This window comes from Excalfactoria chinensis, chromosome 2 (assembly GCF_039878825.1).
Source record: "Excalfactoria chinensis isolate bCotChi1 chromosome 2, bCotChi1.hap2, whole genome shotgun sequence".
NCBI lineage: Eukaryota > Metazoa > Chordata > Aves > Galliformes > Phasianidae > Excalfactoria > Excalfactoria chinensis.
Window position 1 is genome coordinate 134,306,780 of NC_092826.1, and position 17,092 is coordinate 134,323,871.

The 17,092-nt window shown below is 40.6% G+C and overlaps 1 protein-coding gene across 5 annotated transcripts in view; it reads right to left on the bottom strand.

The window, feature by feature from the left end:
* The window catches only part of RBM33 (RNA binding motif protein 33), an 85,142-nt gene extending 68,486 nt beyond the window's left edge, over positions 1–16,656 (bottom strand). For 3 of the 5 annotated variants that reach the window (XM_072328042.1, XM_072328041.1, XM_072328040.1), the window contains exons 1-4: positions 16,394–16,656; positions 8,763–8,841; positions 2,601–2,649; positions 1,440–1,516 (exon numbers count right to left, since the gene is read on the bottom strand). In XM_072328042.1, the coding sequence (XP_072184143.1) occupies positions 1,440–1,516; positions 2,601–2,649; positions 8,763–8,841; positions 16,394–16,421 (233 nt within the window). In that variant the 5' untranslated portion in view covers positions 16,422–16,656. The remainder of the gene's footprint in view (positions 1–1,439; positions 1,517–2,600; positions 2,650–8,762; positions 8,842–16,393) is intronic. The other 2 variants (XM_072328043.1, XM_072328044.1) reach the window with 1 other exon arrangement.
* Positions 16,657–17,092: the final 436 nt, after the last annotated feature.

Genomic DNA, 17,092 nt, shown 5'->3' on the forward strand with positions numbered 1-17,092 from the left:
GTTGAACGGGACAGACCACTCCCACAAGGAGGAAGAGCAGCCAGTATAGAGATGAATGGTCAGAGATATTTTACCTCACTATCACCAACACAGGGAGGCATCCCCACATTCTAATCCAAGCCAAAGACAGAAAGGAGATCTCAGAGCAACACAAATATAATCCTTCAGAACAGCACTGCATGACACATCAAGAACAGCATCCGAAGGACAGAGGTCATTAAAAACAGCAGCAGTACTGCATTACTTCCACATTACGGGCATCTTCCAATACCTTTCAGTCCAGCTCAGAGCTATTGAGACAAAAGAGGTTTGCTAACAAGATATCCTTGTAAACTGGTTGTGCAAAGGTTGGCAAATTACTTCCTGCTTGATAGCTGTACTTATTTTGTGAACTCTCCCCAAATAAGGCTCATCAGGAAAAAGAACCAGCGGAAATCAGGAGAAGCAACAGCAATCAATTGACAACTTGAACTTAGGAACCTTGGACTTACTGTACAAGCTTAATAGGCTAAATAATATTAACCACTCCACCTTGGGCTTCATAAAGTTAAGACTTAATTGCACATGCAATGTTATGGTACACAGTAGGATCACATACAAGGGGAGAAAGAGAGAAATAAGGATAAAAAGGAGGCAGCACCTCCAAAACTCTGAGTGATTCTGTGGAAGGTTGTCCCCACAGTCCCTCCCCTTTACTCAAATAAAGAAAGCTAAAGACACTCCTCTACCTCTTACTGGTTTAAAGATAATTGAACAAGCTTACTTGAACCAAAATTTTCACAATACTATTAAGATTGCCATTTTGATTTGTGATACACATAATTTAAGTGCTAGATCTGAATCAACACACTGCATTCACACGGCAGGCTCCTCAAGCTCCCCCAGAACGACATTCTTGCTTATACCTACAAACCTCATACAAATTTCCTGCTGTGTACTCTACGCAAATATTTAAGCCATGGTTCAAGCTTTATAAACTATGGAGCTCCCCTCCTCCAGGTATTCAGGAAGAAGACATGTTTTTTAAAAGCAGAATGGCAGCAAAAGGACTTGCCAGGAGAGAAAGTCTACTGCAACAGAAAGAAAGCATAGAACACGAGTTCTGCAAGTACTTACAAAGAGTCCTAAACAGCACAGGAGATGTAATTTCTTCAAGGTTTTTTGTTTTTTAATAAATTTTGATTATGTTAATTTTATCCAATTCAAATAAACTAAACATCATTTTATTCATTTGCTAACAATGCTACTCAACACACTATATAATAATAGACCATTAAGTAGTTAACTAAGAAGCAAAAGTATATTTCAAATAAGTGACAATTTAAGTTTAGATTTATTTTGTTTCATTATCACCAGTGGCAGTCATTAACAATTTGCATATAATGGTTGTGCATATAGCTTAATAGTTATCCAGAACACAGGTTTTAGAAAAGATATACCGAAATTCTTGTTCCTCTTCATTGTCACTTTGCAGGAGGTCATCATTTAGCTCTTCATCCGACAAGTCTGATTGATTCTAGATTTCAGAAAAAGTCAGTCATTAATATAAGAAGTATACAACGCTTAAGTACAGAAACTACCTAAACTTCTAAAGACTGGCAGTATTTTTTAAATGAGGAACATATTCCAGACTGAGACCATATCTCTAATGAAATTACCTTATTCAAGAAAAAACAATACTACATATGACAACTAATATGTAAATAAATATTTGACAGCCTTACTCAGATTTGCCCAGCTACCTAGATTTTCACTGAGGTATTCCCAAACATAGCCAAATATGATAACTCACTTGAAAGGATAAGAGAAATGTTAGTATTAGTGCACTTATTTACTGCCTTGTGACCCTGATGCATCAAGTAACTCGAGAAAGAACACCAAGCTGCACCTCTTTATAAAGGGCAGAAATACTTAGGAGGCCAGAGGAAATTATGTAATGATATTAAGAACATTGACACAATGTATTTTGCTTTCAAGTGAATTAAAAATATAGAAAATATTGTGACTTCCCTCAACTCTTTATTTGACCACCATACTTTCACTTTCTTCATACATATATTCCCCATTTATTTTGTTCAAATAATTACACAACAGGAAGAGAGAACCACAGCTTTGCTTAGCCACATTATTCCCATCCTCTTGAAGTAATGAGGGCAGAAAGATTACACAATGGTAGACTTACCTAAAAGTATTGAGATAGAAGTAAGTAGAAGCAAGTTTACATTGCATAGCTCACAGAAAACTTCCCAAGAAACCTAGCATTACTCCATCACACAAGCTCATACCTACACACACTGCTGAGCACTAGGAAAGAAAACTGCAACTAAGAGATATATATCCAGTTGCCATTAACTGCTAATATTTTTGATAGCCAAAAAAATCTAAGAAATTTATCAAAAACCATCCTACTTGGAGGCATTTCACTAAAAGAAATGGGGACAGATTGCTCTGCTAAAACAGCAGATCTCAGATACCCGAGCAACACAGCTGTCTTTGAGGATGCAACCGTATGATACATAAAAAGCCACATCAAATAAATAGAGATGAACAAAGTTCACATTTCAATATGCTTAATAACTCCCTTAATGTACATCCCTTACCTTTTTGCCAGCAATCAAATCCTCTCCAAGCAAATCATCTTCAAGTTCACTGGAAAATATTAAGAAAATGTTAAGAGTTGAACCTCAGAAAACAGAAAGACACCATATAGGGTACATGACTTTGGAAAGTATCTAGAGAATTGTTACTGATTCCACACAAAGCTTTCCTTTTATCAAAACACTTAGCAAGTCAAAAAAAAAAGAAAGATTTTAAAAGTAACAACAAACCAAACACATTAATCTAACACTGCTTTTGTGGCAAACACTCCATTTCTCTATTTACTCCTTTCCAAATCCATCCTACCATGATAAAGCACAAAGACCTAGGCAAAGCACACTACTTAATGATGTGGTCAGCCAGATACCTGCTCCAGATTATTCTTTTCAAGGCCATTTGGGCATATTGCCCAAACTGTTCTTTCCCACTTCCCCACCAAAGCAGCAGGTGTGACAATGCCACACTGCAGGCAGGACTCAGCCTCCAGGCTACACAACTAGAGCTGCATTTGAAGAAGGAAACACTTGAAGACCAGCTAACCTGAGAGGCATTAAGTCCTATAGATTTTGTGAAAACCCCAAGCTTCAGGAGGAGTAAATAAAGACCTGCCAGACATCTCTGAGATTACAGAAATCAAGGCTGCAGCTCAGCACCACTTTGATAATGACTAATTCAAAAAACAAAAATACAAGTTTTGGCTTACAAAACTTCTTCCATTATATAAAATCTCTGCCATAAAGAGGATGCAGTAATAAAGAACTACACTCGTATGATTTGGGACAAGTACTTAACCTTATTCTCTCCACAGTGAAAAGACTGTCTAGCACCAGGAAATAGGAGATCCACCCTTCAACTGAAAATACTTCTTAGTGCCAAATGCCAATATTAGAACAAGCATGTCCTAATACTAAAACAAGATGACAGTGATTTGATGAATGAGTTCTAACTAAAGAATGAGAATCCATTTTAACCTGCACACCTTGGCAGACCTTAAAAGAAAACAACCCACAATCAAGCAAGTTGCATAAAAACATCCCAAAGTGAGAATGATTTTTATGAGCAGAATCAAAAGCAAAGATTGTTTTCATCATATTTCTGCCCACAAGAAAGAGCGTATTTGCCACCCTTTCAAAGAAACTAGAAAGCAAATTCATACTGGAGTAAATGCATAAGAGTTCTTTAGAGTTCAGAGGAATATTTCAAGACATGAAGCATTGCTAGAAGTTGACAGATGTATCTCATTAAGGACATGGCTAACGTACAGATAATGCCTGAAAACATAAAAAAGAATCTTCAGAGAAAAGCGATTATGTTCCAAATCAGCACTAAATAGGATGTTATCATCTGCACACAGTATTTGTCCATAGTTACTGATCTCAAACAGTTCCAAGAATGACTGAACATTAATAGCAACTGTTCTGTGATCACTGCAATATTAAACAAATTGGGACATAATACACATCACGCATCACAATGAGTAGAACAGCTGGAATTTAAGCCTTTTATTTCAGAGACAGAAAACTTTATGGAATAGAATTGGATCCAGAAGAATTTCAAACCAAACCCAAGGTAGGGAAACAACCTTAATCTCTTCAGCACAAAATCAGCTGCCAGTAACCTGACAAATGCACCAAGATTTGAAAACATTTCCCAGCAGTGCAGTCCACCACTGACAGCTTTTAATAAATAGCACAGAACAAATTGCAAGAGACAGCAAGCATGTGTTGCACAAACATTCAAAGACAAAAGCAAGTCAAACTAGTGAGAAGTTCAGATCGGAATTGTAAGACAATGAAAGATTAAATTTATTATCTAAATATAGTTATGGCTATTCAATAATATCACTAAAATATCTTTGATTTCTCTCCTTTTTTAAGAAAGGACTGATAGAAGTATTTGCAAACATACTATATGCTACATATAATGTGACAATCCAAGAACTTACACTAGCAAATAAATGAAGCTCATAACAACTGGAAAGTTGTCACAGTTCATAGTGTTTTTCCATGTTTACACTGTTTTTTCTTCTTCTAAATCAGCAGTTGGTTACTATTTGAATAAACAAGGAAATAGTGGAAAGCCTCCACAATAAAGCACACACAGCTATTAAAAAAGAAACCTGAGCTAAATCTGAAGTTATAGATCAGAAAGAAGAGGAACCAGAATTACCGGATCTCACTTAAAGCAACTAACAAAACCACTACCACAAGATTTTAGGCTAGCAGGGAAAAAACAAGAGAAAACCAAATGGCTGCAAGCTGATACCAAAGCCATACAAAACAAATTAAGCTGGAATAAAAGTACACATCCGTGACAGTTCCAAAGGAAACTGATCCTCAATATCACCACGACAAAAGTCTTCCTAACGCTACAGTATTCAAATACTTTGCTGCTCTCAGAAGAGACAGACTCACTACCTCTCAATATTCATTATTCCCCTGACTGAATAAATTCAGCTCACCAAATCACCATAAGAAAATACCCTTAAAAAAAAAACCACAACAAAATGGAAGACATTTTTTTGCCAGTATAGAGAAACTGCCGCAGACGAGGGTCAGATCAAATAAATTTCCACAAAAATCAACTATCAAATCACTTCTGTCATCTCAATGAACAGCACTGGAATGGTACATTTTTCCCAAACTCAAGCTTTCAGCTACTTGTAGAGATAAACGTATAAGTTAACAGCCCGTGATAAGCACATCAGATTATATGGGCCTCTCTGGCCTCTGATTTCATGAGCATGCCCCATTAAACATGAGCAGTAGCAAGGACAAATGTTTTCGGAAAGAATGTTTAAATAAAACAAAACCCAAAAAAAAGTAATGGGAAAAATTCTCTAAGAACAATGTGACATTTGTACTCCAAAATAATAAAACCCTTCCAATTCTCAGTAATCACCCTTCACTGTTTGAGAGCTGAAAGAACTGGGAATTCAAAATGGTTTACGTGTATGGGGGATGGGACTCTGCTAAGAAGCAACACAGTGCAAGCGTGGATGGATGATGCATCACTCTCTCACCCTCCTCCCAGAAAAGTATGTTGCAAAACGAAGCACAAGGAATCAAAAAAATCCCAGGTCTACTATGCTCACAGATGTACCATGCTCATTTATTTTCAGTAAATTATGTCCTATACAGAACAGAGTCAGTAGCTACAAAATTCAAGCAACTACATTAGGCAGTAACATGCTCAGGGACAAGGTATTTACAGTTGCCCAGACAACCACAGAACTTAACACTTCCACAAGAGAACGTGGCAATCTATGAAAAAGTAGTATTAAAATAATAACTCTAACATTTGCAAGGGAAATAATGCTCTATTAGATAAATTTGTAAAAAGTTTTCTCTCAAGTGATCAGGAAGATGACTGGGTGGCCAGCCTGGTGGATGAGGGAACGGCTGCTGACATAGTTTAACATATACGTCAGCAAAGCTTTTGGCACTGTCTCCCATGGTATCCTCCTGGGGAAGGTGACAGCTCAGGGCTTAGACAGGTACACACTTTGCTGGGTAAGGAACTGGTTAAAAGACTGGCGGTAAATCCAGCTGGGTAGTGGTCAGAAGTGGTGACCCCCAGGGGTCAGTATTGGGGTCTGTCCTATTGGATATCTTTTCATTGACGACCTGGACAAGGGGATTGAGTGCATCTTCAGTAGGTTTGAAGATGACACCAAGTTGAGAGGAAGTGCTGAGCTGCCTGGGGGTAGAAAGGCCACTCAGAAGGACTTAGGCTGGGCTGAAGTCAATGGGATGAGCTTCAAGATGACCAAGTGCTGGGTCCTGCACTTTGGCCGTAACAAGCCCATGCATCACTGAAGGCTTGGGTAGAAGCAGGAAAGCTGCACTGAGGAAAAGGACCTGGGTATATTAGTCAACATTCAACTTAACATGAGCCAGAAGCGTGTCTAGGAGGCCAAGACAGACAGTGCCATCCTGGTTTGTATCAAAAATAATGCAGCCAGCAGGAGGAGGAGGTGATCAGCCCTCTGTACTCAGCTCTGACAAGGCCACATCTCGAGTACTGTGCTCAGTCTTGGACTCCTCACTACAAGAAAGACAGTGAGGCCCTGAAGCGTGTCCAAGGGCAACAAAGCTGTAAGAGGACTGGAGCACAAGTCTTTTGAGGAGCAGCTGAGGGAACTGGGATCACTTACTCTGGAGAACAGTCTGGAGAAGAGGATGCTCAGAGGAGACCTTACTGCCCTCTACAGTTACCTTAAAGGAGGTTGTGGTGAGGTGAGGATCTGCCTCTTCTCCTGAGTAACAGTGATAGAACAAGAGGAAATGGTCTCAAGTTGTGCCAGGGGAGGTTCAGGTTGGATATTAGGAAAAATTTTTTCTCCTAAAGAGTGGTCAGACACTGGAACAGGTTGCTCTGGGAGATGTTTGACTCACTGTCCCTGGAAGTTTTCAAGAAATGTAGAAATGTGGTACTATGGGACATGGTTTACTGGGCAATATCAGTGGTAGATGGATGGCTGGACTAAATGATCTTAGAGGTCATTTCCAACCATAATGATTCCATGAATCACCAGTGCTGAACCTGAAACCACTTCCCTTACAATTCTACTAAAGAATAAAATATAACTATTAATTAAAAACCAATTTAAAAAATAAAAATAAAAGAGCACATTTAAAAGAGAAAACTTCAAACTCTCTCAGCTTAGTGAAAATATTCTATAACCTCTCTCAAGTGCTATGAAAATAGTTTTGCCATCAGGGGTTTACCCTTAGCAATGCACTACTTATACACTACTTCTTCCAATGGAGTAACTGTTTGACTCTTCCATATGTTCTCAGTAACAACAGCAGGAGAGCTACAAAACAAATGGGGCCAATCAACATCAAGAAGTCGAACCATAAAGTCAGAAGCAAAGGCAAAAAAAAAAAAAAAAAAAGGGAAAAAAAAAAAAAGGAAAAAAAAAAAGGAAAAAAAAAAAAAAAAAGGAAAAAAAAAAAAAAAGAAAAAGAAAAAGAAGAAAAAGAAGAAGATATTCTATTACTATTTGCCCATGACATTGGCTTCAGTAATTCTGAGGCATCCCATGCTACCTCAAGCACGACATCACATTTCTGGGGGCTGGGAGGCAGCACAGTACAGTGAATTGCCTCCAACAAGTTACTTTAATTGCATTCTCAAAGCAGATCAGCTCCTTGATGCAGTTCACCATCCAACCCACAGCTGTGCTTGGCATGACAGAGCAGCAATATCCTTCACAACAGCAATACAGCAGAACAGTGTACACTCAAGATACTGTCTGAGTTCCTTATTCATTCTTATTTACCTCCTAGAGCAATGAGAACTGCTCACTCAGCCTAGCAGGAAAGCATGGAAGAGGAAACTAACTAATCCCTTTGGAATGACAATAAATGCAGAGTAGCTGGTTCACTCCCAGTGCTCAGCTCAGTGGAAAACTACTCACAGTAAAGTTTGTTTACTACAGTGACAAGAGCGATTATTAGATAAGGCCTATTTCATTTTTTTCCCTTTTTCACAGTGAAACCTGATGACAACTGGCACAATCTAAACAAGTCTCTCAACTGCTAAACAGGAATAACAAAAAAAAGATCAGCTTCATAGAAAGTGAAAAGTTCTCTCCCATAAAGAACAGACAAGTCAAATCAGCAGCTAGACATAGGTTTTCCATAACACACACGCAATCTCCAAAAATAACCAAGTTCATGCATTTCTAGATCCTCATGCAATGATGGAATGATAGCTGATGGAATAGCAATGATACTTTTTCAATAGAAGGTCATGTGTCAGCTCCATTATCAAAGGATTTTGAAGAATTTAAACATCTATTTTAGAAATCCTCAAATTCAAGCACTACCAAAAAAATCTGTTTAAGTCGATTATTAAGATCCTACTAAAGAGGTAGCGGAAAACCAGGACAGTAATTGTAAATTTAATTACATACCACAAATGCTTTATACTTATCTAATTTTAAATAGCATCTCTTCATAGTGTTCTCTATATTCCTCAAGGCAAGTATACATTTGGCACAGTCTAACAACTGCTGACACATGCATAACAACCAACGTCTTCATTAGTATCTAAATGTGCACTACAGCAAATGTTAGAATACAAAATGTGAGAATCGGAAAACACAGCAATGTAATTTAATATACAGAAGCTGAACATAACAATATTCTACCCACCTGTCCCATTCATCATCTCCAGCTCTTCGTCTCCAAGATCTTTCCGCACCAGGCTTATCAAACTGATCAAAGTCATCATCTGTTTAAAAACAAAAAAAAAGAAAGGCAACTACATGAAATAATTCTTTTTGAAATTCAAGGTTGTTTCAAAAGCAATCACTTCTGACAGGAGCTTCCCAGGAATTCATGAAGCTCAAGCACAGTGCAGGTCAAGGAAATGATGTCCAATAGTCCTTTGCTTGCCTTGTGCACATCACACCCATTCATCCACACTGGGGTCCTGGAAAGGTACTCTGAAAATGGAAGCAAGCATCAGCATAGGGCAGGAAGGTACCAGCAACTCAAGAAAGTCGAGGGGGGTCAGGCATAAAACACCTTCAATTGTCTCAACCAGAAATTAAAAAGAACAAACTACACAGGAACTGAAAGTAGGTTACACTGTTACTAAGCATACACATATTGCCCTCATAGCACAATCCCTGCTCAAATCTTGGTCCAAGTACAATGTCAATGATCAACTGGTTTTGCACATTTCTGCCCTTAACAACCCTCAAACAAAAGAAACACCCCAAGTCTATCTTTTCCTCTTTAAACTCAATCCCAACATCCTTTAGTGAGTGTTCACCACATGCAGCAACACATTTATTCACTTCTTCACATAACCAAAATACGAGTATTAGTGACCGATACAAATCAAAAAGGAAGAAAAAAAAACATTAAAAATTGAAACTTCTTTTAAAAAACTGTTGGTTTAGTGATGTTCCCAGAGCTGAATTTTCTACCATGTCACTATGGAAATAAGGCTGCTCGTAGGAATTATAATGCAATAAAAAATGTGTGGCAACTTGCTGCTTTTGAAACAGTAGATAAAAATAACTCTCCTTTGTTCCATTTACTGCTTTCAAATATGTCTATATTCTAAACGATATTCTAAATGATATTCTGTATTTTCACAACTGAAACCAACTCCAAACTTATATCTCCCTGCTCAAACATCCATGTACCACAGCCTCCTTCAAATCCTATTCTACCCATAAGAAAAAGCCAGACATATTCAAACACACACTATCTTCCTCTGGAACACTGAGTTATCCAATTTTGTCATCACTAAAACAAATATCACATTGTTTTCCCTAGAATTATTCAAACCATGCCGCAGGGATTATCACAGTGGATTGCCATTTTAAAGGCATAAATATCCTCCTGCAGGGCCAAGGTTCTTACAGTTGAACGGAAGTAATCCACTCACTTGATATAATCACCTCCAAAGGCCATATAAAGTAATATGACTGAGTTTGCAGTAACCCAAATTAGGAGTGCTCACAGACTAAGTCAATTGAAAACAATCACCATAACCCAGAGTCAGCATCTTCTTTCTATGATCTGCCTGTTTTCCTTGCAAAGAACTGTGGTTTTGCGTCCCAGGTACCACTGTTAGAAGCATAGAGAACGTCATTATAAACCAACACAGCTTGAAGACAAGATCTTAGTTCTGTCACGAGGAAATACAGCACACAACTCTCACATGGGGGGGACCTGAACTTCAGCTAAGTTTAAACCCAGACAACACACAAAACTACATGCCAAAATCTGCTTCCCTGTTGATGTTTCTTTACAGCAAAAAGAAAACTTCACTACAATTCAGTACCTCTCTAGGCCAGATAGTTATGTCTCACCGACAAAAAAGTGCTTCCACTTCAACAACAAAGAGAACAAGTTCCTGCCAAATTTCTAGTGCATATCTGAACCCCCATTCAGCAGTGACACAAACTTCAACACTTCCAACCTCTCAAAAATTCTCCTACTGTATTAACAGCAACTCCTACTAAAGTCCAAAGCTGCATTACACTCCTTCAAAGCCCTTTCCACAAATGCCCTGTGCCAAGATGCATCCCAAAGCCTCAGCAATGCCCAGTTAATGTGTGTGCAGTGAGCGGAGCTTCTAAGAACTGCTCCACACGTCCCCTATCACTTCCTTGCCATCATTTCCCATCTCACAACACACTTATGACATAAGGATCTTTGTGGCAAGGGGAGACATCTTTTCCAGGCTTTATATTTATTTGTTCCATGGCATTTGACACCGACAACAATTACAAACTATACCACTATGTCATCAGTCATTGTCAGAACCCAAAGTAGTTCCTAATTCTCCTTTAGAAAATCAGGTTACAACAGCCACGGACCTGCAAACATTATTCAGTCCCAGATTCATAGTCTGAGATGACAAACACTGAAATGGGCACTGAGGCCTTACACATGCAGTGCCATGTAATACCTAGCATATCTCTGGCAGAGTGACTTAGGGGTTTGTTTCTTAAACTACATTTTTCAATCACGCAGGCAAAAAACTGTTAACAACAACCAGTGTAACCTGTGTAGACGTTTCCCCTCGAAGAAGTCAATCTTTGTGTCAAGCATGGTTAAGTACTCATGAAACATTAACTCCTACAGAATGACAAACACTCAGCACTGGGCAGGTAGCAACAGCAGAAGACTTTTCCTCGCTAGAATAATTCTGTCTTATGTGTGAGGTGAGAAGGAAAAAAAAAAGGGGGGGAGGGGGGGGGAACCCATGAACATAGGGCCTCTAAGCATGGAAATGTCCACTGCAAGATGTGAAAAAGGTTTTGTATTTCTTGCAGTGTTATCAGGGAAGGAACACAACAGCTAGGGCTCCTCATTCATGGCAAAGCTCACCGAGGTGTGTGTAGATTAATAGTATCGACTGGAAGAGTCTGACAGTTGATCACTAAATATAGAGACCCTCTAACTTCCAGGCAGTACAGTGACGGAAATAACAAGACCTGTCACACACACACACACACACACACACACACACAAAGCATGAACAACAAAACAGGAAAGACCAGTTATGAAGAAAAATGAAAGAAATAAGCCAACACTCAGTTCTTCCTTGCTGCAGCGCTAAGAAAATCACCATCTGCTAAGCTTCAGAAAAGTTGCAGGATGCAGCAGTGACTGATCCTGGATGCTGTTAGGCCTGCCTGCCATGCAGGGCTCTGGGCAGCTGGGATCCAGAGCATGCAAAAAGACTGCCAAACGCACTTCATTCCCTGCACCAAAAAGGTCCGACTGCTTTCTACTTCACCTGGTACAACTAGAGCAGTGTTATAAGCTGCTGTACAGCTCATTTTCTCCCCTTATGATATGTGATCTGATTGGTTTTTTGGTGGCAGTGGTCTTTTGCTCCCTTCCCCCACAACCTTATTAGAACAATTCATCCACACTAGAAACCTACAGAATTCAAGCCTTATTTCCCCTCTGGCTATGCTGATGGTACCTTCCTACTCTCTGGTCTTCCTTTCAGTAAAATTTACACTAATCGTTTTCCATGTAAAATGGAAGTCCTAAGCCACACAAAGTCTCACGAGTGTGGGAGGTGAATCAGCAAGAATGCTGCAGAGCAAAGCTCCCACATATCTTAAAATGGTACCAACACAACCTAAAAAGGTAGTCCTACATAGCAACTGTTGCTAAGATGGAGTATATTATTGCAACCCAAGACTTCTAGCCTGGGAAAAACATTTGATGGCTACATTGTTCTTGCTACAAAAGCAGCTGCACGCTTTCTGGAAGGCCAACTACTGTCTCTGGAACCTCCTTCACAGTTCAAAATCAGGTACTTCAGCCTACTTCAGTATTTCACTACCACAAATACCAAACTTACTACTACTTTTAGACACTGAATAAAGAATCAAAGATTTCTCCTTAACCTAAACAAGATGGAGAAAGGCTAAAACTTGTAATAAAAAATCCAATCAATGGAAAAAAAATAATAATAATAATAAATTATCATGCCCTGTTTATGCAGTAGCCTTTTAAAGTAATTAGATACACTGCATCTGGGCATGACTGAAGGAGGCTACTTTAAATAAATAAATGGGGGGGGGAGGGGGAAGGAAAAGCCATCACCTACATGGAAAAAACACTCTCTATGCTTAGATCTGAAGACGATAATCTCCATCTTGATCTCTCCCATTCCCCAACACTGTGTTTAAAACATTCAATATGACAACCTGACAACACTACAAGCATGAGCTGCAAGATTAAGAACAGTTTACCAGCTTATCTGGTAAACATTTTTCTTCATGTTTCATTGCAAGATTTTATACAACATATAGGTATTGAATAACCCAGATTTCCATTAGTTGACTATACCATTTAAGTGCAGAGCTGTCACCTTCCTCTACTGAATTTCCACATCTCTTGCTATGTGAAACAGGGGAATAACAAGCTTCACGAGGAACATCAACTGAATAAAAACTTCTTGTGCTTTTCTTGTTATAATTAGTTACAGGTCAACAGGAAGCCCTGACCTTAAGCCTGTGATGCAAACCAAACATGTTATGAAAGACACTATGAATCCTGCTTCACTTACGACAGTCAAGCTCCCCATCATAAAAATCACAGTCGTTCACACTATGATTTTCTGTAAAGGAGAACACATGCAGAAGAAACACACCACAAACACAGTTTACGTATTTAGGGACAAATATCATATCATCTTCATGTTGGTAAACAATTACTCACACAAGCCTTAAGCATTCAGTGATTAAATATCTGTCACAACATAGTAATTGCACAATGTGTCCCTCAGCTTCTGTATTCCATGTGTTCTTCCCATATTTATAATGATACAAAGCAAGTCGCTAGCAATAAGAACAGAACCAATAATGATATGCCACAGGCACTGAGGTTCTCTTTCTAATCTGTGCTTGAAAGAAAGAGTATCTTAAAGGAACAAAATAAAAACCTGCATTTAAACCAAGCCACAGAAAACATTTCCAAAGCCTGTTTGGAATTAATAATACATTTACTTTGGAAAAACATTAACTGTCATGGTTTCTTGCCTCACAAGCACGTCTAACAGTGAATGAAGGCCAAAGGCTTAAATGAAATCCACATGAGCTCAGTTCCCAAATGGCTTTGGACACCAGTGAGAAACTTCAACTCTTCAGCATCTTACACAGCCAACAAACATTGGGTGGACCAGTAACACTACTTGTCTGGAGGCCACTTCAGCTGAGTCTGAAACAATCACTATCTTTAACATTCTAGACTGTAAGATTTTAGGTCATATAGAACTTACAGTCCAGTATTTGATGTAACAAAGTATGGTTTGGCTTCAGCTTTCGTAAACAAGAACTGCAATAATAGTAAAAAGCAATATAATTAGACTAATAATTATAATGAGCTTAAATGAGATAATATGCAGAGAAACATAGCTCTCCCTTATAGCTTTTCAAAGCATTCAAATGCTTAGAATTGCTATGCTTGCTTGCTGTAAGTAGTAACGTTTTCCGGCACTAGTCTTCACTTGATATAACTGTTGTATTTCATGATACAGGTCTCTGTCACTCTGCAGTTTTTGAGTGCATACATTTCAATGTAAGTCACAGTGCTCAGCTGCATCCATCCAGCACAGCGCAATACCCAGAGACAGAACCACATCCAGGACTTCACTCACTGTCATTCAGGCATAAACTCAGAAGCTTCACCCATTAAGGTACCAGTGCTATCAGACAGCAGACAATTAACAAGTGCTCTTGCCTAGTTCTAGTGTGTTTGTTGTTTGGTTCCCCTTGTAACCATCTCACACTGAATAAGATTACTACCATCAATTTACAGCTATAGTTTAAACATCAAGAAAAAAATCCAGCAGCTATGCTGTACAGTTGTTATGTTATATTATAACATTCAATGTTTGCTCCAGTCCCAGTTTTGCATGCAAGTTTGTTCCAAAGTTTGGGAATCAACACCTTAACCATACCACCAGACTAACAAGCAACTATAAGACCACAGAGCACACGTGAGCACTCTATCCTTCTGAATCAAGCCAATATTTCCTAAGAGCTTAAAAAATAGAAGTGATCAACAACTCTACACAATCCGTACGACATCCTTCCTTCCATCCTATCTGACACACAAAGTGTTAAGCAGACACAGCAATTTTGTACTTCAATTATCAGCCCCGCATCATATCCATGCAGACAGCAATCTGCACCTGCAAGGACAAAACTCTCTCACTTTGGCAAACATTATGTCAAAATTGTGTCACATTCAAGTTCCATTTATTTTTCCAGTACTTGTTTTGCACATCTTTACCTGATCTTCTGTAAGCATCCTTAAAAAATAATAATAAAACATTTTGTTGTACTGCCATCATGTAAAGTCAAAAAGAAACACTCTGAGAATGAATTCTAAAACATTAACTCCTCAAGCTGCAATCTGACCAAGCGACCAACAGCTTTGAAGCCAAATAACCACACAATCCTGGTCTTTTCACCTTGGAAGCCTTTTGCCCAATTGGATATCACTATTGACTTTAGATAGCAGCCTCTTACCAAGAAGAGCTGAGTGCACCATTCCTGTAAACACCAAGCTTTTTGAAGTGAACTTAGAAGTACGCTTAAGAACTTCCATCAGGAATTTTACTTGACTATCATACCAACATAAGCATGCAATAGACACTTCTGTTTGTTTTTCATTCAATACAGTGTTGCAAGGTGACCGCCCCGATTAAAACCCCCGCTGTTTATAAGGGAAACAGATCACATTTAATGGACCACTATTTATTGGCTTATTCAACTTCCAACAGTTTTTAACATACCAATTGAAGTAATTAGTATATTCAGTGTTATATATATTACCACTTGATGCTGCCCTCCCAAGCCCCAGATTTTCCATTTTTACATTTGGGGATTTCTTTGTAACATTTGATTGTATTCACACACTTTGCTCATCACTGTTTGCTTCTCTGGTAACAGTCTGAGCACTCTGGTAAGGACAAGCCGCATTCTTCTCTGTGATGGCTACCAACATCAAAAACTGCAACGAAGATAATACAAACTATTGTGCAGACAAGGACCAGTGGGTTAAGCAATGACTGATCAGAGCTACCTAACCTATTATTCTCAGTGAAGGCAAGGCCACAGCATCTAAAATACATACTTTCCCTAAACATCCCTCATGCATGGTCCATAATGGAATGTTCAAGTTTTTCTTCTTTAAAAATCGCTCAAGCAATAGTTTTAGGATGTGCCTTATGTGCCCATCAGAACTGCACTGGATCCAACCATCATTTCATATGCTGCAGCAGAAGCCTAAAAGAAGCACAGTGGTGCAACCAAGAACCCTGGGACCAGGCACTGACTTCATTTTAGACGTTCCAAGTGAGACGCTCTGCTTCTGGGTTACCCGTGAAATAAAACTACCGACTGCCAAGATTAAAGATCAGCTCTTTAAACGGGTCACACACTGTAGACGCTCGAACATGGAACCAAACGAAAGGAAGCTTCGGAACCTCTATGTAAACAGACCCCAGAACGCCTCTATTCCACCTGGGGGTTCGAACCGGCTCTGAGGGACGAAGCCGCGGGCGCCGTACGGCCCAGCAGAGCCAACGGGCCCAGCAGCCCCGGCACCGCGCGGCAGCCTCTCGCACCGCAGGGTCGGAGGCCGCGGGGCCAACGGCACGGCCACTCCCCCTCACCCTCAGGGCGGGCTCCCACCGCGGCCCCCCACGACAGAGAGGCGGCAGCTCCTGCCTCCGATCGCCTGGCAGCGCCCGCTCCCCTCAGCCCCACCGCGCAGGCCGCGGCACCCACCTGCTCCTCCTCCCAGCGCGGCAGCCATGGCTCCTCGCCGTGCCCAGGCAGCGGCAACCCCCGACAGCGCCTCCGGTGCCGCCCCCGGGAGCGACGGGGAGAGGAGGGAATGGGGAAGGGCCCGGATTCAGCGCCCGGCGGCGGCCCCTCGGCGCGCAGCCACCACCGGTGAACAACAAACTACCACAACATGGCGGCCGCCACCGCCGTCGCTGTCGCCGCCGCCGCCCCCGCGTTGCATGATGGGATGGCGGAGGAGCGGTCCCTCCCTCTCGTGGAAGGAAGGGCTACAGGCGCCGCTGGTTGGTCAACGAGAGCCGCGGACGCATGCGCAGTACCTTCAGCCTGAGGTCTAGACGGCAGGGCGAGGGAGGAGAGAATGCGCATGCGCGGGAGGTGGAGCGGCCTGGGCTGTGCGCGGCTGAGGGGCGGGAGTGCGCATGCGTGGTGTGTGGTGTTGGGGGTGAGGATGTGCGGCGTTGTTTGGCGGCTCTTTCAGGCCTACGGAGCGACCTTCCTCTGTGATCTTCAGCTTCAGGCCGCCCCTCAGCCTGCTCTGCACCCTACAGACATAGGGACATCTGCTGGTCAGGGTTACCCTCCAGACCCTTCATCGGACCCTCTCTAATACTTTTATGTCTTTATATTGTGGTGCCCAAACCAGCAAGCGATGCTCAAGGTGAGGCCACACCAGAACAG